Source organism: Somniosus microcephalus, chromosome 11 (genome assembly GCF_052327205.1).
Source record: "Somniosus microcephalus isolate GS21.2 chromosome 11, FLI_Smic_1.0, whole genome shotgun sequence".
NCBI classification, from domain to species: Eukaryota; Metazoa; Chordata; class Chondrichthyes; order Squaliformes; family Somniosidae; genus Somniosus; species Somniosus microcephalus.
Window position 1 is genome coordinate 193,769,867 of NC_140997.1, and position 27,655 is coordinate 193,797,521.

The 27,655-nt window shown below is 44.3% G+C and overlaps 1 protein-coding gene across 1 annotated transcript in view; it reads left to right on the forward strand.

Annotated features, from left to right (window-relative positions):
* The window catches only part of dnah12 (dynein, axonemal, heavy chain 12), a 429,714-nt gene that overhangs the window by 149,379 nt on the left and 252,680 nt on the right, over nt 1-27,655 (forward strand). The window contains exons 28-31 of the mRNA XM_086001602.1: nt 2,368-2,487; nt 2,743-2,852; nt 12,171-12,354; nt 14,262-14,402. Of these exons, the coding sequence (XP_085857728.1) occupies nt 2,368-2,487; nt 2,743-2,852; nt 12,171-12,354; nt 14,262-14,402 (555 nt within the window). The remainder of the gene's footprint in view (nt 1-2,367; nt 2,488-2,742; nt 2,853-12,170; nt 12,355-14,261; nt 14,403-27,655) is intronic.

Here is a 27,655-nt window from a genome sequence, read left to right on the forward strand (position 1 = left end):
GTCCTTAAAAGTTCTTGCCGTACCTTCACATGGGCAACTTTAACCCAGGGATTTATAACAATGATAATACAGTGTCTAAGTTAAAGATTGATAACCATACTTAGCGTACATAACATTTCCAGTGGGTATTACATGAGAAAAACTGCTACCATTGAGTTCATGGATTTAATTTTTTATTTTCGTAGTCTTTGATAAGCAAGACAATATTTTTGATATTCCTGTGGATTTTAGCTAACCTTTAGTCAGTTAGAATTCTAGTGTTCAATTACCTGTGAGTGTGTGTGCTTTTGTCTCAAGCATTCAAATTGTACAAGAGTAGTTAAAAGATTACAACCATTGCACTATTAGATAAAGTCAAGTTACAAATGCCTTCTTACATAGAAACATAGGAACAGGAGTAGGCCATTTTGCCCCCTCGAGCCTGTTCTGCCATTCGACGAGATCATGGCTGATCTGTGACCTAACTCCATATACTCGCCTTTGCCCCATATCCCTTAATACCTTTGGTTAATAGAAATCTATCAATCTCAGATTTAAAATTAACAGTTGACCCAGCATCAACTGCCATTTGCAGAAGAGAGTTCCAAACATTTACTACCCTTTGCATGTAGAAGTGTTTCCTAACTTCACTCCTGAAAGGCCTGGCTCTAATTTCTAGGCTATATCCCCTAGTCCTAGATTCTCCAAAAGCGGAAATAGTTTCTCTCTATCTACCCTATCAGTTCCCCTTAATATCTTGAAAACTTCAATCAAATCACCCCTAATCTTCTAAATTCCAGGGAATACAACCCTAGTTTGAGTAATCTCTCCTCGTAATTTAACCCTTGGAGTCCAGGTATCATTCTAGTAAATTTACGCTGCACTTCCTCCAAGGCCAATATATCCTTCCTAAGGTGTGTTGCCCAGAACTAAACACAGTACTCCAGGTGTGGTCTAACCGAGGCTTTGTGTAGCTGCAGCGTGCCTTCTAACCCCTTGTATTCTAGTCCTCTAGATATAAAGACCAGCACTCCATTAGCCTTTTTGATCATTTTTCGTACCTGTCCATGACATTTTAATGATCTATTTACATGGGCCCCTAAGTCTCTTTGGACTTCTACTGCTTCTAGCATTTCACCATTTAGAAAGTACTCTGATCTATCCTTTTTAGGTCCAAAGTGGATGACCTCACACTTTCTTATATTGAAATCCATTTGCTACAGTTTTGATCATTCACTTAATCTATTAATATCTGCTCACAATGCCGCTTATCTTTGTGTCATTGGAAAACTTGAATACGAGGCTCTCTATCCCATCATCTAAGTTGTTAATAAATACAGTGAATAGTTGAGGCTCCAACACAGATCCCTGTGGGATGCCACTAGTCACATCCTGCCAATTGGAGTACCTGCCCATCAACATTCCCTCTAAGCTGCGCGGATGCGCAGCTCACTTCCGGTCCTACACAGCCTGGGACCAGCTATTCCAATGTAAAATTTCATGCATGCGCAAAACTGTGAATGGGCCATGCAGCCCCTTAAAGGGGTCACGCACCCAAAAAAATTAGGGGCAACATTGCTCCCCATTATCCCTACTCTCTGTCTCCTGCTGCTCAGCCAATTTCCCAACCAGGTCACTAACTTGCCCTCATTTCCATGAGCTTCAACTTTATCTAAGTCTCTTATGAGGGACTTTATTGAATGCCTTCTTGAAGTTCATATAAATAACATCCATAGACATTCCCCTATCAACTGCTTCAAAAAATTCAATCAGGTTCACCTACCCTTTACAAATCCATGCTGGCTCTCCCCGATCAGCTGAAAATTTTCAGTCACTCCATCTTTAATTATAGACTCTAGTAATTTCCCAACAACAGATGTTGGGCTAACCAGTCTATAATCCCTGGTTTCCCTCTCTCACCTTCCTTAAATAGCGGAGTGGCGTGTGCAATTTTTCCAATATAAAGAAACGGTTCCTGAATCAGGAGATCTTTGGAAGATCATAGTTAGGGCATCTACAATGTTCTCAACTACTTTAAACCCTGGGATAAAAACCATCTGATCCTGGGGATTTGTCACTCTTTTTAGTGCCATTATTTTCTTCATTACTATTCATTTGCTTATGTTACCTGATGAAAGGGTCTGCATGACCTTGAAAGCCCATGCTTATCAACTCTTACACTGCTTCATGTATCTCATCAAATGGTAAATACTGTAAGGAGACCTATTTAGGTTTTTTATTTAAATGGAGACAATAAATAACTTTACATTTTAGTGGCAACGAATATTGTTATTTATCTTGTAGAAGTGTGTTTTCATCTGTATTTGTTCCAACCACAATAGTTCTGTTTAAATAACTTGAAAGCAACATATTTCCATTTGTCTTTAGTTGCTGCGATCAATCAAGGATGTGAATGAGCCCAAGTTCCTATCACATGATATTCCATTGTTCAATGGTATCACAAGTGATCTGTTTCCAGGTGTTGAACTTCCTGAAGCTGACTACCGGGTAGGAATTTTTTCAGTGATTATGTAATTTGAATCAAATGCCTAGAAATTAATTTTATTTATGGTAGCAGATCACAATGAGAAAAATCTAATGAATACCATTTTCTTTTACTTATTTAGGTTCCTCCCCATTGCCACATGCATTTTTGAAAAGTTATTTCCACCCCTTTCTTTACTAGATCTTCTTTTCCTCGGATCCTTTCTTTATCCTCTGTAAATAAAATAATACTTCTTGTATCTTTTCTTTTTCATTTAGCTTTTCCTTGATTGTACCATTGAATGCTGCAGCAAGCAAGACGTGCAGCCAGTGAAGCCTTTCCTGGCTAAAATGATCCAGACTTATGAAATGATGATTGTGAGACATGGGTGAGTGAGAACGAAGCATTTAGGTGTTTCAGCTTTGTACAACATAATTGAAATAATCTCTGACTGTATATATCGTTCCTCACTCTAATGTTGATATTTTGTGGCAGCTCTTGAAAAGTCAGATTTACTCACCTATTTCAGTTATTAAAACCATCTTATATATAACACAACTACAGCTTGCATTTATATTGTACTTCTCATATAGAAAACAATTTCTAAGCAGATTGACACTGAGGAGGAAATAAAAAGAGGAGGGAAAAAAAGTTAGATTGAAGAAACAAAGGCACAATCAAAGAGCAGGATCTTAAGAAAGCCTTTGAAGGCAAGAAGGGAGGTGGCGAGGCATTGAGATTTTGGGAGGGAGTTCTAGAACATGGGGACCATGGCTGAAGGAGCAATGACCAGTGGTGGAGCAGAGTGTGGGGAGTAAGAAATGGCTGGGGAGTGTGTGTGTGTGTGTGCTGGGACGAGTGGCTGAAGCCAGATGCAGGGTGGGGTAAGGATCATTTGTCTGATAAATTTGTTCTGGATTAACTGTTGATGTTTATCTTTGTAGTGAAGTAAGGGCAAGACCCATAAGTCTGGACTGAAGGAAGGCAATTGGATAGTGGTAATAAGGACAGTGGTAAGGATTGTGGGACTGGGGATGGGAGGGATGGTTTAAAGTGAGGTACTCCTTGATGAGCTGATCTCTGAGATCTCTTGCGGCTCAGGATTTTGGTGGTTGCTGCCACATTGCTCTCCTGACTACAATAGCGTTGCCTATAAATATGGTGGGCGGCACATTTCCGGCTCATAATAAACATTGCTTCCTGCCCACCATATTGGAAGCTTAGGAAGCCATTTAGCACCCAAACAATGGGCGTTACACAGCCAAATTTCTAGTGGTTGCAAGCAATGCCATTGATCGGTTAGTATTTTTTTTTAAAAGGAACGTGGTTAATCAGTATGTCAATGATTCAGTTGTTGAAAGGATGTGCACAAGAGTCAATTTCCATAAATCTGATACTTTAAGCATAGAAAGTTAATGATTTAATTAAAACTGACAGCTTATTTTACTTTCACGCTTCATGGAGTTCACCACTCAACATCCTTTCCTCCAGGGAGTACACAAGCAAAATACTGCAGATGCTGGAAATCTGAAATAAAAACAGAAAATGCTGGAAATATTCAGCATGTCATCTGTAGCGAGAGAAACAGAGTTAACATTTCAGATCGATGACCTTTCGTCAGAACTGGAAAAAGTTAGAGATGTAACAGATTTTAAGCAAGTGGCAGGGGCAGGGAAAGCGGGGAGGGGAGGAAAGAACTAAAGGGAAGGTCTGTAGTAGTGTGGAAGGCAGGAGAGATTAAATGACAAAAGGTATGATAGTACAAAGGAAAAGGAGATGGTAATGGGACAATTAAAGAAACAAAATATGGGGCTGGAAGAGGTGTAAATGGGAATGGCAGAATCATCAACATCTGCTATGTGAAAAAATAGGAGCAGAGGTTGTGGTCTGTAATTGTTGAACTCGATGTTGAATCCAGAAGGCTGTAAAGTGTCTAATCGAAAGATGAGGTGCTGTTCCTTGAGCTTATGTTGAGCTTCATTGGAACAGTGTAAGAGGCCGAAGACAGAGAGATCAGAGTGGGTGTGGAGCGGAGAATTAAAGTGACAGGCGACCGGAAACTTGGGGTCCGCTTACGGACTGAACGGAGGTGTTCTGCAAAGCGGTCACCCAATCTGCATTTGGTCTCCCCAATGTAGAGGAGACCGCATCGTGAGCAGCGAATACAGTATACTAAATTGCAAGAAGTACGAGTAAATCGCTGTTTCACCTGGAAGGGGTGTTTGGGGCCCTGGATGGTGGGAAGGGAGGAGGTAAAAGGGCAGGTGTTGCATCTCCTGCGCTTGCACGGGAAGGTGCCGTGGGAAGGTACCATCCATCACATCTGTTCTGACGGTGCCACCTTCTATACTAGTATAGTAATCTGGGATGTTATGATTAAGGTTATCCACCAGGTGGTGCTGTAGCCAATGCTGCTATTAAGGTCAGAGGCTTGCTTCCTGTTAAGGTCAGAGGTTTGCTTCCTGTATAGGTCAGCACAAGGTGGAATGTCAGGATGCTGATGCAGGCTGTCTGTAAACATGTTTCCCAGTTGTTAATAAAGTACTCGTGTTAATTCTAACATCTAGCCTCTTTGAGTTCCTTGTTCCACTTTCTGGATTTTTCACATTTGGCGACGAGGCAACTAAAGGACCCTGCATAAAGAAGAAAAGTCTGCCGGGACGTTTAAACAACAAAATCACGAGCTAAAGTTAGCTACAAGCTGGAAGAGAGCATGGCTACCACGGTAGGAACGGTTTCCACTTTTGATATTCAAGCACAAACCTGGGAAGAATACTGTGAAGTGTTGGGTTATTTTTTCAAAGCAAATGAAATAAATGATGCCGGAAAAAGGAAAGCCATTCTGCTTAGTTCAGTGGGAAGCCAAACCTACAGTTTGATGAAAAATCTGCTCAGTCCTGAAAAGCCTGGAGACAAATCATTTGTTGAATTAGTGGCTTTGCTAAAAGAACATTTCAACCCTAAGCCTAGTAAGATTGTACAGCGGTTCAAGTTTAATTCAAGGAACAGGAAAGAGGAAGAGAACATACTGGAGCCGGTGAAATGTTCGGACTGGGCAGCTCCCATAGTACCTGTTTTAAAACCAGACAATTCGGTAAGACTCTGTGGAGACTATAAATTGACTGTCAATTGAGTGTCCAACCTAGAGCAGTATTCTATTCCCAAAACAGAGGATCTCTTTGCAAACCTGGCTGGAGGAAAGAAATTCACAAAGTTGGATATGAGTCATGCCTACTTGCAGATTACACTGGATGACGAATCAAAGAAGTATGTCACCATAAATACACACAAGGGCTTGTTTACATATAACCACTTACCGTTTGGTGTCTCATCTAGTCCAGCTATCTTCCAGAGGACAATCGAAGGTGTACTGCAAGGGATTCCACATGTTTCCATCTATCTGGATGACATTCTGGTGACGGGAAGAACCGACCAGGAGCATCTGAGCACTCTGAGAGAGGTACTACAGAGATTGGAGAGGGCAGGGTTCTGGCTCAAGAGGAGTAAGTGCACTTTCCTGGGGAATGAGGCAGTGTTCCTGGGATACAGAGTGGACGCCACCGGGCTCCATCCACTCAAGGAGAAGGTACAAGCACTGCAGGACGCCCCAGCTCCTACAAATGTGGCTGAGTTAAAAGCTTACCTGGGACTGCTGAACTGTTATAACAGGTTTTTACCAAACTTGTCAACTGTGTTAGCACCTCTTCACAAACTACTGTGCAAGGAGACACAGTGGCAGTGGGGAGAGGAGCAGGGGGTTTCATTTGAACAGTCCAAGAAACTGATGCTGTCGTCGGACGTGCTGGTTCACTACAATGCAGAGAAAGACATCATTCTCTCTTGTGACGCTTCACCTTATGGGGTGGGGGCAGTTCTTTCACACTGCATGGAAGATGGAACTGAAAGACCAATAGGGCTTATGTCCAGAACTCTAACACCAGCGGAAAAAACTATTCCCAGTTAGACAAAGAGGGGTTAGCAGTAATGTTTGGGTTACAGAGGTTCCACAAGTACATATATGGCAGGAAGTTCACCATATGCACCGATCATAAACCTCTTCTCTCTCTTTTCAACGAAATGAAAGCAGTTCCACAGATGGTGTCACCCCGGATCCAGAGGTGGGCAGTGACGTTGAGGGCATATGAGTATGTCATCGTCTACAAGGCGGGCAAGTACCATGGGAACGCAGATGCCTTGAGCCGTCTTCCACTGCTGGGCACACCTATCCGCGCAGCTCCAGAGGACAGAGTTTTGATGTTGGAGGACACTGACACGGCACTTGTGACTGCAGAGCAAGTAAGAACATGGACAGGTAAAGATCCAGTACTATCTAGAGTTCGAGAATATGTGGTGAGGGGATGGCCACAGCATCCGGAAGGGGCTGACTTCACACCCTACAGTGTCAAGAAAACAGAGCTGAGTGTGCAGGATGGTTGCGTGTTGTGGGGAGCACGAGTGATTATTCCACAGCCAGCACGACAGTCTATCCTAGAGCAACTACATCAGTGTCATCCTGGGGTCTCGCATATGAAAGCCTTGGCTAGGAGTTACTTGTGGTGGCCAAAGCTAGATGAGGAGATAGAAAATCTAGTCAAGACATGCAGCACTTATCAGGAACACCGGAAGGCACCAGCAGCGGCTCCTCTCCTCCCCTGGGAGTGGCCGGATAAACCATGGAGAAGATTGCACTTAGATTATGCGGGTCCATTCATGGGGAAGATGTTCCTAATAATCATTGATGCACATTCCAAATGGATGGATGTTTATCCTGTAAATTCTGCTTCCACCACTACTACTATAGACTGCCTGCGTCGGAGCTTCAGTAATCAAGGGCTGCCGGAGATCGTGGTGAGTGACAATGCCACTTGTTTTGTGAGTACAGAGACAAAAGAGTTCTTGAGAAAAAATGGCATAGTGCAGGTGACCTCTGCTCCATATCATCCGTCCTCGAATGGACTTGCGGAGAGAGCCGTACAAACATTTAAGGAGATGATGAAAAAAAGTGCAGAAGAGAGTTTAGCAGCCAAAGTGTCACGGGTTTTGTTCAGCTACAGAATAACACCTCAATCCACCACAGGACTCTCTCCTGCTGAGATGTTATTAGGTCGTAGACTACGCTCCACTCTTGACCTTGTCCACCCAGACCTAAAAAGGAAAATGGAAAACAGACAAAACAAACAAAAAGAGAACCATGACAAAAGAACAAAGAGCCGAAGTTTTGGAGAAGGAGATGTGATCCTTACCAGGAATTTCAGTTATGGACCAAAGTGGATTCCTGGCTTCATAGACTCAATGACAGGTCCAGTATCATACAAGGTCATGTTGGGAGATGGTAGGGTAGTACACAGACATGTAGATCAGATACTTCCCAGACAAGGGGAAATTGAAATGAAGGTTCCAGATGCAATGACTGAAGACAGGGTTGCCCCCAGTTATCCAAGTGCACCTGTGGTGCTACCACCAGGGACAGAGATAATTCCACAGGAACCTATCCGTCAAGACGAAACCATCGTTGCAGAGTCAGATACTCTGAGCACTGCTCAGGAGCAGCTGGTGGCTTCACCACAAATAAGCAGGGACTTTACTGTTAGACGTTCGCAAAGGGCTCACAAGCCACCAGAGAGATTGATACTGAACTGTTAGATTCATCAAGTATGGAACATGATGAATGGAGACTCCTTATAAGAACATAAGAACATAAGAAATAGGAGCAGGAGTAGGCCAATTGGCCCCTCGAGCCTGCTCCGCCATTCAATAAGATCATGGCTGAACTGATCCTAACCGCCAATCCACTATCACAGAACCATCTCCTGAATCTAACAGAAATGGACACATGAAATAGGAGCAGGATCAGGCTACACGGCCCCTGGGCCCGCACCGCTACCCACAGGGCCATGACCGATCCGAACCTAGACTCATGTCCAAATTCCTGCCCGCTCCCCGTAACCCTTAATTCCCTTTACTTCTAGGAAACTGTCTATTTCTGTTTTAAATTTATGTAATGATGTAGCTTCTACAGCTTTTTGGGGCAGCATATTCCATGGACCTACCACCCTCTGAGTGAAGTAGTTCCTCCTCATCTCAGTTTTGAAAGAGCAGCCCCTTATTCTAAGACTATGCCCCCTAGTTCTAGTTTCACCCATCATCGGGAACATCCTCCCCGCATCCACCCGATCCAACCCCTTCACAATCTTATATGTTTCAATAAGATCGCCTCTCATTCTTCTGAACTCCAATGAGTAGAGTCCCAATCTACTCAACCTCTCCTCATATGTCCATCCCCTCATCCCCGGGATTAACCGAGTGAACCTTCTTTGTACTGACTCGAGAGCAAGTATGTCCTTTCTTAAGTATGGACACCAAAACTGTACGCAGTATTCCAGGTGCGGCCTCACCAATACCTTGTACAACTGAAGCAATACCTCCCTATTTTTATATTCTATCCCCCTAGCAATGAAAGCCAACATTCCATTGGCCTTCTTAATCACTTGCTGCACCTGCATACTAACCTTTTGGGTTTTGTGCACCAGGACCCCCAGATCCCTTTGTACTTCAGTATGTGACCCTCAGGAGTGGTTGTTTGTTACGAAATTCATACTGAAATCTTAAGGGGGGAGGGATATAGTAATCTGGGATGTTATGATTAAGGTTATCCACCAGGTGGTGCTGTAGCCAATGCTGCTACTAAGGTCAGAGGTTTGCTTCCTGTTAAGGTCAGAGGTTTGCTTCCTGTATAGGTCAGCACAAGGTGGAATGCCAGGATGCTGATGCAGGCTGTCTGTAAACGTGTTTCCCAGTTGTTAATAAAGTACTCGTGTTAATTCTAACATCTAGCCTCTTTGAGTTCCTTGTTCCACTTTCTGGATTTATCACAACTAGTGCTTCCAGTATGTATTCCTTTTTTCTCAACTGAGGGTTCCCCTCTACCGTGGTTGACATGGCCATCAACCGTGTTTGTTCCATTTCCCGCACTTCTGCTCTCACCCCTTCCCACCACCAAACACACCTTCCCCTCCCCTCCCCTCCCCTTTCAGCATTCCGTAGGGATCGCTCCCTCTGTGACACCCTGGTCCACTCCTCAATCACCCACAACACCCCCTCCCCTTCCCAGGAACAGAGAGACCTGAGGGTGTATGTACACAATTCTTTGACACTGACAGGACAAGTTGAGAAGACTGTTAACAAAGGATATGGGATCCTTAGCTTTGTTAATAGAGGCATAGATTATAAAAGGAAGGAAGTTATGCTAAACCTTTATAAAACACTGGTTAGGCCTCAGCTGGAGTATTGTGTTCAATTTTGGGTACCACACTCTAGGGAGGATGTCAAGGCTTTACAGTGTGTGCAGAAGAGATTTACTAGAATGGTATCAGGGGTAAAGGACTTCAGTTATGTGGAGACTGGAGAAGCTGGGGTTGTTCTCCTTAGAGCAGAGAAGGTTAAGAGGAGATTTGATTCAGGTCTTCAAATTCATGATCGGTTTTGATAGAGTAAATAAGGAGAAATTGTTTCCATTGGTAGAATGGTTGGTAACCAGAGGACACAAATTTAAGGTGATTGGCAATAGAACCAGAGGCAGCATGAGGAAAAACAATTTTGCGCAGCAAGTTGTTGTGCTCTGGAATGCACTGCCTGAAAGAGTAGTGGAAGTAGATTCAATAGTAACTTTCAAAAGGGAATTGGATAAATATTTGAAGGGAAAAAATTTACACGGCTATGGGGAAAGAGCAGATAGGACTAATTGGATAGCTCTACCAAAGAGCTGGCACAGGCAAGATGGGCTGAATGGCCTCCTTTGTGCTATATCATTCTATATTTGAACAACAGTCATTTGAATAAGAACTGCGAGCAGTGTTGGAGCTGAAATCAGTATGAGTCTCCTTCAGGAGAGAAGGGGGAAATTTGATAAAAGTAAAAGTAGGCAGCTTTTGGGGATTCTGCCTAACTCTGGTTTTGGACATCACAAAAGAGCAAATGTAGGCTATTCAGCCCCTCGAGCCTGTTCCACCATTCAGTCAGATCATGGCTGATCTGTGCTTCAACTCCATTTACCCTTCTATGCTCCATATCCCTTGATATCCTTACCCAACAAAAAATTATTTAACTCAGTCTTGAAAATTTCTATTGACCCAGTATCCATAGCCTGTTGGGGGAGAAAATGTCAGATTTCCACTACCTTTTGTGTGGAAAAAGAACATCCTGATTTCTCTCCCTAATGGCCAGTCTCTAATTTTAAGATTGTGCCCCCTTATTCTGGATTCCCCCACTAGAGAAAATAGCTTTTCTGTACCTACCCTATTGAATACTTTTATAATTTTAAATGCCTCAATTAGATCACCCCTCAATCTTCTAAACGCAAGGATGTATAAGCCAAGTTTATGCAACCTGTCCTCATAATTTAACCCTTGACGCCTCAGTATCATTTTGATAAATCTGCACAATACAGCCCTCCAAGGCCAATGCATCCTTCTTGAGGTGCGGTGCCCAGAACTGTACGCAATACTCCAGATAGGGTCTGACCAAGGTTCTGTACAACTGAAGCATCACTTCATCCTCTTTCTATTCCAGCCTCGTTGCAGTGAACACCATCATTGCATTAACCTTTTTGATTATTTTTTGTGCCTGTGCACTAGCTTTCAGTGATTTGTGTATCAGGGCACCCAAATCCATTTTCTCCTCACAGTTCCTAGTCCATCACCATTAAGAAATTGTTTTGTTTTATCTTTCTTCGATCAAAAGTAGATTACCCCACACTGAACTCCATCTACCACAGTTTTGCCGACTCATTTAATCTATCTATGTACCTTTGTAACTTCCTGCTCCCGTCTACAAAGCTTACTATTCTTCCTAACCTGGTGTCATCTGCAAACTCGAATATACAGCTCACCAATACAATCCCTAGGGAACATAATTTATCACATCCCACCAATCAGAGTACATTCCATTTATTCTTACCCTCTGTGTCCTACCTCCCAACCAATTACCAACTCATGTCACAAGGTTACCTCCAATTCTGTGCACTTTCAGTTTTGCTAATAATCTCTTGTGCGAAACCGTATCAAATGTTTTCTGGAAGTCCATATAGACAACGTCCATAGACACTCCTCTTCAAAAAATTCAAGTGGATTAGTCAGATATAATCTACCCATCACAAATCCATGCTGACTCTCTCTGATTGGCTTATACCTGTCCAATTGCTCAATCACTCTGTCCCTGATAATAGATGAGAGAGAGAGAGAGAGAATGAATGCCACCCCATGTTGCAATAAAGTCCCCATCTGAAATTATCATCAATTTTGTCAACAGGAAAGGATTTAATTCACTCACAGATAGTGAGTGATGCAAGCCACCTCATTATGCATGTCAATGTATGCTACCTGGGAAGCAGCCACTATTCTTTTCTTCTCGGGCCATCCAGGATACCTGTATTGCTTAGCCACAGCGGTGTGTAAGGATGACTGATAGAAGACATGGTTGAAGACATTACTTTGTCATCTGAGGACAGAGGCTGAAAACAGATACAATAATGTGTATTACTTGAATGATAGCTGAGCAGACCATCGATATTCTTAAGTCCCACTTCCATTTCCTGGATAGATCAGGGGGCGCTCTCCATGCAATCTAGTAAAGGTTTCAAGAATTATAGTGGCTTCCATAACTATGTAAAGCAAACTGTCAAATTATTTGTGCTAATTCCATTAAATAGATTCATGCTTGTGGGGGAGCCTTTTGCTGGAAAGACCAAGATTTTGCATGTGTTGGCAGACACACTGACACTTATGAATGAACGTGGTTTGAATGAGGAGGAAAAAGTTGTTTATCGAACTGTAAATCCCAAATCAATTACCATGGGCCAGCTCTTTGGACAATTCGATGTAGTCTCACATGAGGTAAGTGATTTATGTAATTTCATTTTGGGAACAAATAATTTACGTAGGGCTCCCAGATACAACCTGGATCCATGTTTGAAAGAGAATCACCACACTTAAAATTAGTCCTGAACAAAACAAAAAGGGGAAAATGTTAAAATAATGGCTAGGAATCAATAAGAAAAAAAAACCCTCACCCTTCTGTGTCCTTTTGTAATGGTTCTGTTTCTTCCACAATGTTTTCTTGTTTTCATTAGTGGACACTCTGTACATATTAGATGTGATTTCTTTCTCAGTATTTCCTGCATTAACCACCAAGTCATGAGTTAAGACCTGCCAGTCTAGTAACATGCTTTGTTGGGATTTATGAGTGCTCTAACTCGCAAACAATTGAATGCAGAGTCAGGGATTTTTTTTGTATGTTATTCAGTTGCATGCTTGGGCTACAATCTTCTGGGAGCTTGCCTAGTGCCTAAATTTGCCTAGGTTTAAGTATTTATTTCCCGTTAAGGAATTTGTGTTTTTCAAAGTATAATTTTAGAAACATATTTGCTTACAATTTTATCAAATAAAAGCAGAGAAAAAATACAAACTATGCAACCAAGAAATGAATGCGGAAAAATTCCTTAAATTTTCTTTAAGTCTAAGGGGGAGAAATTCAGTATCGCCCCGTTTGGGGCGCGATTATCGGCTGGGCGCAAAGTTTAGTGCCTGGCACTAATTATCGCCTGCAAACTTGGCTTTTATCGCCCCTGGTGGTGATTGGAGCACTAAATCAGGCGCTACACACCTCTCTTAAGGCGCTAACGCCGAGGAGCGAGGCACTACCTCAGAGCGCTAGCGAAGCTCATGTGATGTCAGTCAGCAATGGAACACAGTCACACTGGCGCCGGCCAATTCTTAAAGGGGAGGGTCGATCTTGCTCTCCATCCACACCCTGCTCATTGCAGCCTTGAATCTCGGCCTGGAGAGACCTGTACATCAAATCTGTTGGAAAGAACAATGGAGAGGCCAAGGGAAAGAGCTCAGAGTGCAGCCCCCATAATCTCTTCTAAATCGATGCAAGGAAGATCAAATCAAAAAGAACCTGCAAAGTGCTGCTCAGCACCCAAAACTCCTCAATACAGCTTTGAATATCTCCTGCAGTCTCTCTCTTTCACTCAGAATGCATGGCGGAAACATTTCACTGACAAAAAAAGGCAGGAAGTGGCTGCCTTTAAATAGCGCTCCCCCAGTCCCTTCCTGACTGCAAAACGCTCCCCTCAACCTGTTGTTGCTAGTGGCAAGTGGTAAGACAGGGGGCGCCACTCAATATCTGGTCCAGGGCGCTACTGGGGCGTTGCACACTCGACTGACGTCACGATCTGCGGGCGCAGGAGATCGTGGTGGTAGTGTTTAGCACCGCCGCAAAATGTCTAGTCAATTTCATGAACGGCGCAAACATCGCTGTGCATGGGTGCTAGTTGCTTTGCGCCCCATTAACGCCCTCTTAAGGCGTTAACGGGAGGCGCAAACCAACTGAATTTTTCCCCCTAACTATCTAAACAAGATCAAAATTTCTTGTGCACCCCAAGTTATATTTTTCCCAGGTTATGTAACTGTAGCCAAGAAGGTGGGCAGACAACATATTTCCAGGCTTCTTGCTGTGACCCAAATGTTCAAGATGATCATAGTGACATTTCCACCTCTGAGGAGAAGTGCTTGGCCTCCACTTAAATAATTCAGCTCCATTGAGAAATATGGATATGGGGAGAGGGATGAGGTGAATAAAATTCAAATCAAAAAATATAATTAATTCCACTTGTTGAAATAAACAAATTTATAATTATTTGTGTATTTATAATTGGAATAGTTTTACCTAGCAAATCAACATATATTTCCATTTGATGGTTGATCTTCACTAAGCTTTACTTTTCCACCATTTACAGTGGACTGACGGCATTGTTGCAAATACTTTCCGAGAATTTGCTTCTTCAGAAACTCCTGACCGTAAGTGGGTGATATTTGACGGACCTATTGATACCCTGTGGATTGAAAGCATGAACACAGTACTGGATGATAACAAGAAGGTAAATCAGTGTTTCAACAAAAATGTGCACTCAGATTCATAGGATTACATAGGATATACAGCACAGAAACAGGCTATTCGGCCCAACCAGTCTATGCCAGTGTTTATGCTCCACTCGAGCCTCTTCCCGTCTTTCCTCATCTAACCCTATCAGCATAACCCTCTATTCCCTTCTCCCTCATATGCTTATCTAACCGGCCCTTAAATGCATCTATACTATTCGCTTCAACTACTCCCTGTGGTAGTGAGTTCCACATTCTCACCACTCTCTGGGTAAAGAAGTTCCTTCTGAATTCCCTATTTCATTATTTGGTGACTATCTTATATTGATGGCCTCTAGTTTTGCTCTTCCCCACAAGTGGAAATACTCTCTTTGTATCCACTCAATCAAAACCTTTCATGATTTTAAAGATCTCTATTAGGTCACCCCTCAGCCTTCTCTTTTCAAAAGAAAAGAGACCCAGCCTGTTCATCCTTTCCTGATAGGTATACCCTCAATTTCTGGTATCATCCTTGTAAATCTTCTCTGTACCCTCTCCAGTGCCTCTATATCCTTTTAATAATGTGGTGACCAGAATTGCACACAGTACTCCAAGTGTGGTCTAACCAAGGTTCGATACAGGTTCAGCATAACTTCCCTACTTTTCAATTCTATCCCTCTAGAAATAAACCCTAGTGCTTGGTTTGCTTTTTTTATGGCCTTGCTAACCTGTGTCGATACTTTTAGTGATTTGTGTATTTGCACTCCTAGCTCCCTTTGTTCCTCTACCCCATTTAGATTCTTATTGTCCAAGTAATATGTGACTTCCCTATATTTCTTACCAAAATGTAATACATCACATTTATCTGTGTTGAATTTCATTTGCCAATTATATGCCCATTCTGCAAGTTTATTAATGTCTTCTTGTAATTTGTTACAGTCCTTCTCAGTATTGGCTATCCCTCCCCCAATTTGGCAAATTTAGAAATTGTGTTTTTGATTCCAAAGTCTAAAATGTTAATATAAATTGTGAACAACAATGGTCCCAGCACTGATCCTTGTGGAACACCACTACCTACCTTCTGCCACTGCATAGCTACCCTTTACCCCTACTCTCTGCTTTCTGTCTTGAAGCCAGCTAGCTATCCATTCTGCTACTTGTCCCCTGACTCTGCATTCCCTGACCTTATTCATTAGTCTATTATGTGGTACCTTATCGAAGGCCTTTTGAAAATCTAGATAAATTACATCTATTGCATTACCCTTGTCTACTCTCTCTCTTACCTCTTCAAAAAATTCAATTAGGTTGGTCAAGCAGGACTTTCCCTTTTGAAATCCATGCTGACTATTTATTATTATATTTTTCGTTTCTAGATGTTCTTCTATTTTCTCCTTTAGTAGGGATTCCATTATTTTTCCTACCACCGACGTTAAGCTGACTGGCCTATAGTTCCCTGGACATGTTCTATCTCCCTTCTTAAATATAGGTATTACTTAGCTATCCACCAGTCCTCTGACACTACACCGTTTTCTAATGAATTACTAAATATGTGTAGTAATGCCTCTGCTATTTCTTCTCTAGATTCTTTTAAAATGCGCGGATGTAATCCGTCCGAACTAGAGGTTTTATCCTCTTTCAGTTTCATTAGTTTATTTAGTAATATCTCCTCATTTTATTTTAAATGCAGTTAACTCATTACTAATCCCATCATCCAATGTCAACTCCATCTGTTCTATCTCCCTGGTAAATACTGAAGCAAAGTAATTATTTACTATCTCTGCCATCTCTCTATTGCTGTCTTTGGTATTATCCTTTCCATCCCTTAGTGGCCCTATTCCCATGCCAACCTTCTCCCCCACCAGGACATAAGAACATAAGAAATAGGAGCAGGAGTAGGCCAATCGGCCCCTCGAGCCTGCTCCGCCATTCAATAAGATCATGGCTGATCTGATCCTAACCGCCAATCTACTATCACAGAACCATCTCCTGAATCTAACAGAATTAGACACACGAAATAGGAGCAGGTTCAGGCTACACGGCCCCTGGGCCCGCTCCGCTACCCACAGGGCCATGACCGATCCGAACCTAGACCCATGTCCAAATTCCTGCCCGCTCCCCGTAACCCTTAATTCCCTTTACTTCTAGGAAACTGTCTATTTCTGTTTTAAATTTATGTAATGATGTAGCTTCTACAGCTTTTTGGGGCAGCATATTCCATGGACCTACCACCCTCTGAGTGAAGTAGTTCCTCCTCATCTCAGTTTTGAAAGAGCAGCCCCTTATTCTAAGACTATGCCCCCTAGTTCTAGTTTCACCCATCATCGGGAACATCCTCCCCACATCCACCCGATCCAACCCCTTCACAATCTTATATGTTTCAATAAGATCGCCTCTCATTCTTCTGAACTCCAATGAGTAGAGTCCCAATCTACTCAACCTCTCCTCATATGTCCATCCCCTCATCCCCGGGATTAACCGAGTGAACCTTCTTTGTACTGACTCGAGAGCAAGTATGTCTTTTCTTAAGTATGGACACCAAAACTGTATGCAGTATTCCAGGTGCGGTCTCACCAATACCTTGTACAACTGAAGCAATACCTCCCTATTTTTATATTCTATCCCCCTAGCAATGAAAGCCAACATTCCATTGGCCTTCTTAATCACTTGCTGCACCTGCATACTAACCTTTTGAGTTTCGTGCACCAGGACCCCCAGATCCCTTTGTACTTCAGTACTTTCCAGTTTCTTGCCATTAAGATAATAACTTGCTCTACGATTTTTCCTGCCAAAGTGCATAACCTCACACTTTCCAGTATTGTATTCCATCTGCCAAATCTCTGCCCACTTTTTATGTCCTCTCCACTCACTACTTTCCCTCCCATCTTAGTATCATCTGCAAACTTTGATATGTTGTACTCGGTCCCCTCCTCCAAATCGTTAATATAGATTGTAAAGAGTTGGGGACCCAGCACTGACCCCTGTGGAACACCACTAGTTACTGATTGCCAGTCCGAGAATGAACCATTTATCCCAACTCTCTGCCTTCTGTTAGATAGCCAATCCTCTATCCATGCCAGAATATTACCCCAAATCCCGTGATTAAGATTTTTTATCTTAAGCAATAATCTTTTGTGTGGCACCTTGTCAAATGCCTTTTGGAAGTCTAAATACACTACGTCCACTCAAGGAAGGCCAGGACTGGGAACTCAACATCCAGGGGTATTCGATATTCAGGAAAGATAGGCAAAAAGGAAAGGGAGGTGGGGTAGCATTACTGGTTAAAGAAGGGATTAACACAATTGTAATGAAGGATATTAGCTCTGATGAGGTGGAATCTGTATGGGTAGAATTGAGAAATACTAATGGGAATTTTTTTTTAGTGGGAGTGGTTTATATACCTCCAAACAGTAAGGCGGAGGTTGGGGATGGCATTAAAAGAGAAATTAAAGAAGCGTGCAATAAGGGCACAGCAGTCATCATGGGTGACTTTAATCTACATATAGATTGGGCCAACCAAATGAGTAACAATACTGTGGAGGAGGAATTCCTGGAGTGTTTACGGGATGGTTTCCTGGACCAATATGTCGAGGAACCAACCAGAGATCAGGCCATCTTAGACTGGGTATTATGTAACGAGAAAGGATTAATTAGCAATCTTGTTGTAAGAGGCCCCTTGGGTCGGAGCGATCATAATATGATCGAATTCTTCATTAAGATGGAGAATGAAGTAGTTGGCTCGGAGACTAGGGTCCTCAATTTAAATAAAGAAAACTATGATGGTCTGAGGAGCGAGTTGGGTAGGATTGATTGGGGAATGGCACTCAAAGGGTTGACGGTGGATAGGCAATGGCAAACATTCAAAGACCGAATGGATGAACTACAGAATTTGTTCATCCCAGTTTGGCATAAAAATAAAACAAAAAAGGTGACCCAACCGTGGCGAACTAGGGAAATTAGGGATAGCATAAGGTCCAAGGAGAGGGCATATAAATTGGCCAGAAAAAGCAATAATCCTGAGGATTGGGAGCAGTTTAGGATTCAACAAAGGAGGACAAAGGGATTAATTAAGAAAGGGAAAATAGAATATGAGAGTAAGCTTGCAGAGAACATAAAAACTGACTGTAAAAGCTTTTATAGATATGTGAAGAGAAAAAGATTGGTGAAGTCAAGCGTAGGTCCCTTGCAGTCAGAATCGGGGGAATTTATAATGGGGAACAAAGAAATGGCAGACCAACTAAATACATATTTTGGTTCTGTCTTCACAAAGGAGGACACAAATAACCTCCCAGAGATGCCGGGGAACATAGGGTCTGATGAAAGGGTGGAACTGAAAGAAATCAGTATTTGTAGGGAAATGGTGTTAGGAAAATTGATGAGACTGAAGGCCGATAAACCCCCAGGGCCTGATAATCTACATCCCAGGGTACTTAAGGAAGTGGCCCTAGAAATAGTAGATGCATTGCTGGTCATCTTCCAGAACTCGATAGACTCTGGAACGGTACCCATGGATTGGCAGGTAGCTAATGTTACCCCACTATTCAAAAAAGGTGGTAGAGAAAAGGCGGGGAATTATAGACCGGTAAGCTTGACATCGGTAGTGGGGAAAATGCTAGAGCCCATTATAAAAGATGTAATAGCAGAGCACTTGGAAAGCAGTGACTGGATCGGACAAAGTCAACATGGATTTACAAAAGGTAAATCATGCTTGACTAATCTACTGGAATTTTTTGAGGATGTAACTGGTAAAATAGATAAGGGAGAACCAGTGGATGTGGTGTATTTGGACTTTCAGAAGGCTTTTCATAAGGTCCCGCATAAGAGATTAGTGTGCAAAATTAAGGCACATGGGATTGGGGGCAAGATATTGACTTGGATAGAGAACTGGTTAGCGGACAGAAAGCAAAGAGTTGGAATAAACGGGTCGTTTTCCGAGTGGCAGGCAGTGACTAGTGGGGTATCGCAAGGATCGGTCCTAGGAGCTCAGCTGTTCACAATATATATTAATGATCTGGACGAGGGAATTGGATGTAATATCTCCAAATTTGCAGACGACACAAAGCTGGGGGGGAGGGTATGCTGTGAGGAGGATGTCGTGAAACTCCAGCACGATTTGGACAGGTTGGGTGATTGGGCAGAAACATGGCAAATGCACTAAATGTGAGGTTATCCACTTTGGTGGCAAAAACAGGAAGGCAGATTATTATTTGAATGGTAATAGATTGGGAGAAGGGGAAGTGCAAAGAGACCTGGGTGTTCTTGTACACCAGTCGCTGAAGGTAAGCATGCAGGTGCAGCAGGCGGTTAAGAAGGCAAATGGTATGTTGGCCTTCGTAGCAAGAGGGTTCGAGTACAAGAACAAGGATGTCTTGCTGCAGTTGTACAGGGCCTTGGTGAGACCACACCTTGAGTATTGTGTGCAGTTTTGGTCACCTTACCCGAGGAAGGACGTTCTTGCCATGGAAGGAACGCAGCGAAGATTCACCAGGCTGATACCTGGGACGGCAGGAATGACGTATGAGGAGAGATTGTGTCGATTGGGCTTATACTCACTGGAGTTTAGAAGATTGAGAGGGGATCTCATCGAAACCTATAAAATTCTGTCAGGCCTGGACAGACTAGATGCAGGAAGGATGTTTCTGATGGCCGGGGAGTCCAGAACCAGGGGTCATAGTCTAAGGATAAGGGGTAAGCCATTTAGGACTGAAATGAGGAGGAATTTCTTCACCCAGAGAGTGGTGAACCTGTGGAATTCTCTGCCACAGAGGGCGGTGGAGGCCAGTTCATTAAGTATATTCAAGAAAGAGTTGGATATATTTCTTAAGGCTAAAGGGATCAAGGGATATGGGGAGAAGGCAGGGACCGGGTACTGAATTTGGATGATCAGCCATGATCTCATTGAATGGCGGAGCAGGCTCGAAGGGCCGAATGGCCTACTCCTGCTCCTATCTTCTATGTATCTATGTATAAATGGGACATTTTCCGGTTGGCAAACGGTAACTAGTGGGGTGCCACAGGGATCGGTGCTGGGGCCTCAACTATTTACAATTTACATTAATGATTTGGATGAAGGGACCGAGTGTAATGTAGCCAAGTTTGCAACCAAGGATGATACAAAGATGGGTGGGAAAGCAAGTTGTGCAGAGGAAACAAAGAACCTGCAAAGGAATATAGACAGGCTAAGTGAGTGGGCAAACATTTGGCAGATGGCGTATAATGTGGGAAAGTGCGAGGTTATACACTTTGGCAAGAAAAATAAAAAAGCAAATTATTATTTAAATGGAGAGAGATTACAAAATGCTACAGTTCAGAGGGACCTGGGTGTCATGAATCTTACCATTCATGTAGAAATGACTCATGAGATAACACTGGGCGGCCAGCTGGTGGCACCGTCCAAGGAAAGTATAAATACTTGGGCGTGGGCTCAGCTTGCTCAGGACGTTTTTGTAACCAGGAACTAGTGATGTAACTAGAGCTCATGGTTGTGAAACAGTTGATTAAAGCCTTGTTTTATACTCAGACCAAGTGCTTAGTAGTTTTCAATCCATCATGGACAAACTACTCAGACCCACCCATCTTGACCTGGACCCGAATTCACCTACAACTGCTAAGGTATGGAAACACTGGTATCATACCTTCAGCAACTTCCTCAGGGTGTGTGGTGAGAATGTTCCTGATAAATTAGAGATACTTGCCAATTATGTATCTCCTCATGTGTTGACTATATTGAAGACTGTGTAGACTATGGCCCGATTTTCGGCTTGTGTGGGGAATGGTCGGATTTCCCCGAATGTGGGGTTTCTGACATACATAAAAAAGTGTCAACCAGCCCCACGCAATTTTCCCTCAATTGGCCAATTAATTCCCAGCATGTGGGAAGCCTTGCTAATTGTCTAAATCGAGTCAGAAATCCCCACAGTATGATGTCATCATTCGTGGTGCTTTCAAGGTCCATAGCAAGCACTGCACCCTCTGAAGGCTTCCAAATGAACCATACAGGATGGCAGAGGAGCCTGCAGCAGCTGTGGACAGTGCCAGACCCCGAGCTGCCTTCAAATTCGATGAGGCTTCACTGCAGGCATTATTGGATGGGGTTAGGGCCCACAGGGAGGTCCTCTTCCCTAGGTCAGGGAGGAAGAGGCCTCCCACTGAGACCAATGCTGCATGGATGCAGGTGTCAGCAGATGCCAACTCGCTGGGAGTCACCAGAGGAACCTTGGCATTACATCTGTAACTCCTTCCTTTACTCCCCCACAGTACCATCCAGAGCCCCCGTCCTCACTGTGGAGGAGGGAGAGGCTGTGCAGCCAGACTCCTCAGAGGAAGCTCCAACCACTGAGGGCGCAGCGTCAGCAGAAGTAAGCGCACCCAGCACCAGCGCAGACACTCACACCTCGGGGGGACCTTCAGGACATAGAGTAGTGTTGTCACCTGGTGTTTCACAGCTGACAAGTGAGCCTCAGCAGATTCTGGAGACAGGGACAGCAGTGGAGAGTCCTCGTCGGAGGGCGCAGGGCTCTGCCAGCTCAGCTCAGCTGCGCTGCATCTCGACCCTCTGCCTCTGGGTCCGTCCGCAAGAGAAGAGGTGATGGATCTCCATGCACAGATGCAGGAGTCTCTGGCAGGTTTTGTCTCCAGGGTCGCTGCGAGTGTGGAGCGAATGGAGGAGTCCATAGCGACCATGAGCAGAGCCTTTGTGGAGTCATTGGTGCATGAACGCAGCACCATGGAAAGGTTGGCAACCTCCATGCAGGAGATAACTCGCCAGCATACGGAAAACATGGTGAGTGCTCATAAGAGAATGACATCTCTTGAGGAGCGTTGGCCATCTGTTGAACAGAGAAACCAGATCTTCATGGAAGTCCTTCTGAGTAGGACTGCCAGTGCAGAAACGGGTCCCACTGGCCCCCTAAAGCGCAGCAAGGTGCTCTCAAGCCACTTCCAAGCACTGGCCCCTTCTGGCTTGTGCAGCTTCAGGTGAGTGAGCAGCAGCCTGGTGCTCCTGGTAATCATCCTGCTGTTCCTGGTTCTGCTGCTGCCACCTCTGCTGTTGGAGATCCTCTAATGCCAGGAAGGGAAGGTGCCAAAGGCTTCCCATGCTTCTAGCAGATGCCTCGGTTGAGGAGGTCCTGAGTTAGGGTGGTGAGAGGGGCTTCCCAGGAACTCACACTGGAGAAGTGTGTGAGGCTCCAACTTTCTGCAGCTGCTCCTAAGGCTTCAAATAGTTCCCCCAAGCCTTGATCAACAAGGTCCTGCAGCCTGCAAATGCTGCCTCTTTAAATATCTTCAGCCCTCAGCGACCTGCTGCTGCAAGCAAGCAAGCCAGCTGTTTTCACGTCAGCTCTCATCGGCGGGGTTCCCCACAGGCGGGTTTCAGGTGGGGAAAGCCCCAAAGTCACAACGGCACGGGAAAATCGTCCTTAACAAGGTGATCATTGGTGATTAGTGCTCCGACGAGCAGTCCCGCCAGCGGCGGGCGGGACTGAAGCGGGGCGCGTGGAAACGGCGGTCCGAAAGTCGGACGGGGCGGGGAATCAGGCGGGGGGGGGGGGACCCGACCTGCTTTTTCCGCGATTTTCGGACCACGGCCGCATGAAAAGCCGCCCGACAGCTGCCCGAAAATCGGGGCCAATGACTCCGCTATCCTAATATTACAGCAACTATATGTTAAGGCCCCAAACAAAATTTTTGCTCGGCTCTCTTCGTCAGGCACTCGGCATGTTCGCCTATTATGTGAAATGGATACCCCACTTCTCCGACAAGATCCAGCCCCTGCTTCACGCGAAGTCATTTCCGCTGGAGGCAACGGCTATTTCAGCTTTCAACCTCCTCAAGCGACAACTGGAAAAAGCCACGCTTCATTCCATCGATGAAAATCTCCCTTTCGTGGTCGAGTGCGATGCATCGGAGGTGGAGATCTCGGCTACCTTGAATCAAGGTGGTCGACTCGTTGCATTTCTGTCCAGAACTTTGCAGGGTAGCGAGCTCCATTATCCTCCTGTCGAGAAGGAGGCTACAGCTATCATCGAAGCAGTATGTAAATGGAGTCATTTTCTCGCTCGTCGCCATTTCATGCTTATAACCGATCAGCGCTCCGTGGCCTTTATGCTGGATAACCGGAAACGCACTAAGGTCAAGAATAACAAGATACATCTCTGGAGAATGGAATTGGCCACCTTTGCCTACACCATACATTATCGACCTGGCAAAGAGAATGTGGCCCCGGATACCCTCACGCGTGCATTCTGCTCTTCTATGTCAACTTCGACTCTTGCGGATCTTCATACTGACTTATGCCATCCTGGCGTTACCCATATGTTGCACTTTGTGTGATCTAAAAATCTCCCATTTTCTACGGAAGGCGTGAAAAGAACATGTTCCACTTGTAGAATTTGCGCGGAATTAAAACCGCAATTCTTCCGTCTGTCGGATGGCTCACTCATACACGCTATACAGCCAATGCAGCGACTCAGTGTTGACTTTAAAGGGCCATTGCCTTCCTCAACACGAAACACGTACTTGCTTACTATGGTGGACGAATATTCACGCTTTCCCTTTGCTTTCCCCTGTCCCAATATGCTTCCTTCCACAGTGATCAAATGCCTCGATCAGATCTTTTCCCTTTGTGGTATGGCCAATTTCATCCACTCTGATCAGGGTCCCTCCTTCATGTCAAGCGAACTCAAAAGTTATCTTTCCCAACGGGGAATTGTCACAAGTAAAACGACACCGTATCATCCCACCGGTAACGGATAGGTTGAGAGATACAACGCTATCATTTGGAACGCTGTTCGTCTTGCACTGAGGTCACGCAACCTACCAGACCAGCAGTGGGAAACTGTGCTCCCTGACGTGTTGCATTCCATCAGGTCTCTTCTTTCTACGTCCACCAACGTTACTCCTCACGAACGATTCTTCGGGTTCCAGCGTCGCTCCACTCATGGGACGTCCCTACCATCATGGTTGGCAGCTCCCGGCCCCGTGCTGCTCCGAAGATTCGTTCGATCTTCCAAGAATGAGCCCCTCGTTGACGAGGTGGAACTAACAGACATTAATCCCACATACGCGTACGTGCAGTTCCCTGATGGCCGGGAGTCCACCGTTTCACTCCGAGATCTGGCTCCCTGTCCAACTGGTCCCACGGACCCCACCGATAGAGGGATCTATAGTAATGATGCTGATACTCTGCGCTCCTTTGAGGATGACACCCTACCCGGGACATCAAGGGATCTGCCGGCTACTCCGCCGAATCAACTCGGGGAGCAGAGCGCTCCCTACGGGATGGCCACCAGGACGCCGGACAATCACCAGCTACCAAGCAAGATGAAGCCAGCTCTGCGCATGTGGGGACCTGCACCCGGAGTCACGATCTCCCCAGTCCCCCTCAGATCGATCAAGGCGACACGAGCCCTGTCAACCTACCTGTACAAACCAAGCGACCCAGGGACCAAGACACAGTCCGAGGAGACGTGCCTTCCGGCCACAATGTTATGATCTATTTTAGGTGTTCCCATATACTCTGGATTTATCCCTCAAACAAGCTCTTGTGCAGTTTCTGGTAATCGGTTTGATAACTGCATTGGTGGAAGTCTGTGATCCTGTTGGTAAGAAAGAATGAAAAACTTACATTTATATAGCGCCTTTCATGACCACCGGATGTCTCAAAGTGCTTTATAGCCACTGAAGTACTTTTGGAGTGTACTCACTGTTGTAATGTGGGAATGATATTTTACCTAAATGTATCCTAAAGAAGGTGAATATGGTTAGCAAACTGTCAGAGATCTAGGTTTGGAACCTAGCACGGACTGATGGTATGAAAGTCTCTTCTCTCGAGCTATCTTGGTTATAAGTAAAATATTTTGATGATCATTCAGGTTCTCAATGAGTTTGAACCACAGCAGAAAACTGCTTGTAACTTGACACTGATGGGCAATAGATTGGTAGTCTCACTCTATCAATGTCGATGGCTGATTTAGCCATGGGCACGGTGACTCTCAAGTATAGTAATCTAAATTTAGTATTGAGGCAGAGAACCATAGAATTTTATAACACTGGTGGCTATTTGGCCCATCATGTCTATGTCAGCGTTTTGCTAAAGCAATCTAAAAGTAATTCTGTTGCTTTCCTCTTTCCTCATAGCTCTATATCTTCCTCTGTTGCAAATATTTATCCAGTTTTGCCTTGAGATGCAATGGTGCCTGCTTTAGCTATTCCCTGTGACAAAGCATTCCCAGTGACAAAGCGTTCCATGTCCCGACAACTCTGCATAAAGAAATTTCTCCCAATATCTCTCATTACTCTTGGTGACTATTTGAAATTGATGACCCCTTGTCGCTATCTCTCTTCCGAACAGTCTGGTTCAGCCTGAGACGGTGGCCAGAGAGACGACTGGAATCAGTGGCTAGGGAACAGAGTTTGTGTCAGGGGCCAAAGACAGTGGTTTTGGTCTTTCCAATATTTAGTGAATGTACAAAGGGACCTGGGTGTCCTTGTACACCAATCACTGAAAGCAAACATGCAGGTGCAGCAAGCAGTTAGGAAGGCAAATAGTATGATAGCAAAATACTGCAGATGTTGGAAATCCGAAATAACAACAGAAAATGCTGGAAAAACTCAGCAGGTCAGGCAACATCCATGGAGAGAAATTTGAGTTGACGTTTCGGGTTGGACCCTTCTTCAAAACTGAAGTTTTGAAGAAGGGTCCAACCCGAAACGTCAACTCAAATTTCTCTCCATGGATGTTGCCTGACCTGCTGAGTTTTTCCAGCATTTTCTGTTGTTATAAGGCAAATAGTATGCTGGCCTTCATTGCAAGAGGATTTGAGTACAGGAGCAAGGATGTCTTACTACAGTTATACAGGGCCTTGGTGAGACCACACCTGGAGTACTGTGTGCAGTTTTGGTCTCCTTACCTAAGAAAGGATATACTTGCCATAGAGGGAGTGCAGCGAAGGTTCACCAGACTGATTCCTGGGACGGCAGGACTGTCTTTTGAGGAGAGATTGGGTCGACTAGGCCTGTATTCACTAGCGTTTAGAAGAATGAGAGGGGATCTCATTGAAACGTATAAAATTCTGACAGGGCTAGACAGACTGGATGCAGGGAGGATGTTTCCCCTGGCTGGGGGGTCTAGAACGAGGGGTCACAGTCTCAGGATACAGGGTAGGACATTTAGGACTGAAATGAGAAATTTCTTCACTCAGAGGGTGATGAACTTGTGGAATTCTCTACCACAGAAGGCTGTGGAGGCCAAGTCACTGAATATATTTAAGAAGGAGATAGATAGATTTCTAGACACAAATGGCGTCAAGGGATATGGGGAGAGAGTGGGAATATGGTATTGAGACAGAGGATCAGCCATGATCATATTGAATGGTGGAGCAAGCTCGAAGGGCCGAATGGCCTACTCCTGCTCCTATTTTTTTCTAAACAGAAATCGAAACGACTGCGGCTCTTCGTGGTCCGTTATATCCGCTAGATGAAAGTCGTCGGACTTCCAAATCTTTCAGGCGGGAAGAATGTCATGAATCTTACCATTCATGTAGAAATGACTCATGAGATAACACTGGGTGGCCAGCTGGTGGTGCTGTCCAAGGAAAGTTAAATACTCGGGCGTGGGCCCAGCTTGCTCAGGACGTTTTTGTAACCAGGAACTAGTGATGTAACTAGAGCTCATGGTTGTGAAACAGTTGATTAAAGCCTTGTTTTATACTCAAACCACGTGCTTAGTAGTTTTCTTCCATCACTGGGAGTCCTTGTGCATGAAACACAAAATGTTAGCATGCAGGTACAGCAAGTAATCAAAAAGGCAAATGGAATGTTGGCCTTGATTTCAAAGGGGTTGGAATATAAAAGCAGGGAAGTCCTGCTACAACTGTACAGGGTATTGGTGAGACCACACCTTGAGTACTGCGTACAGTTTTGGTCTCCTTATTTAAGGAAGGATATACTTGCATTGGAGGCAGTTCAGAGACAATTCACATGGTTGATTCCTGAGATGAGGGGGTTGACTTATGAAGAAAGGTTGAGCAGATTAGGCCTATACTCATTGGAATTTAGAAGAATGAGAGGTGATCTTATTGAAACATATCAGATACTGAGGGGGCTTGACAAGGTAGAGGCAGAGAGGATGCTTCCCCTTCGTGGGGATATCTAGAATTCGGGGGCATAGTTTCAGAATAAAGGGTCGCCCTTTTAGAACTGAGATAAGGAGGAATTTTTTCTCTCAGAGGGTTGTAAATCTGTGGAATTTTCTGCCCCAGAGAGCGTGGAGGCT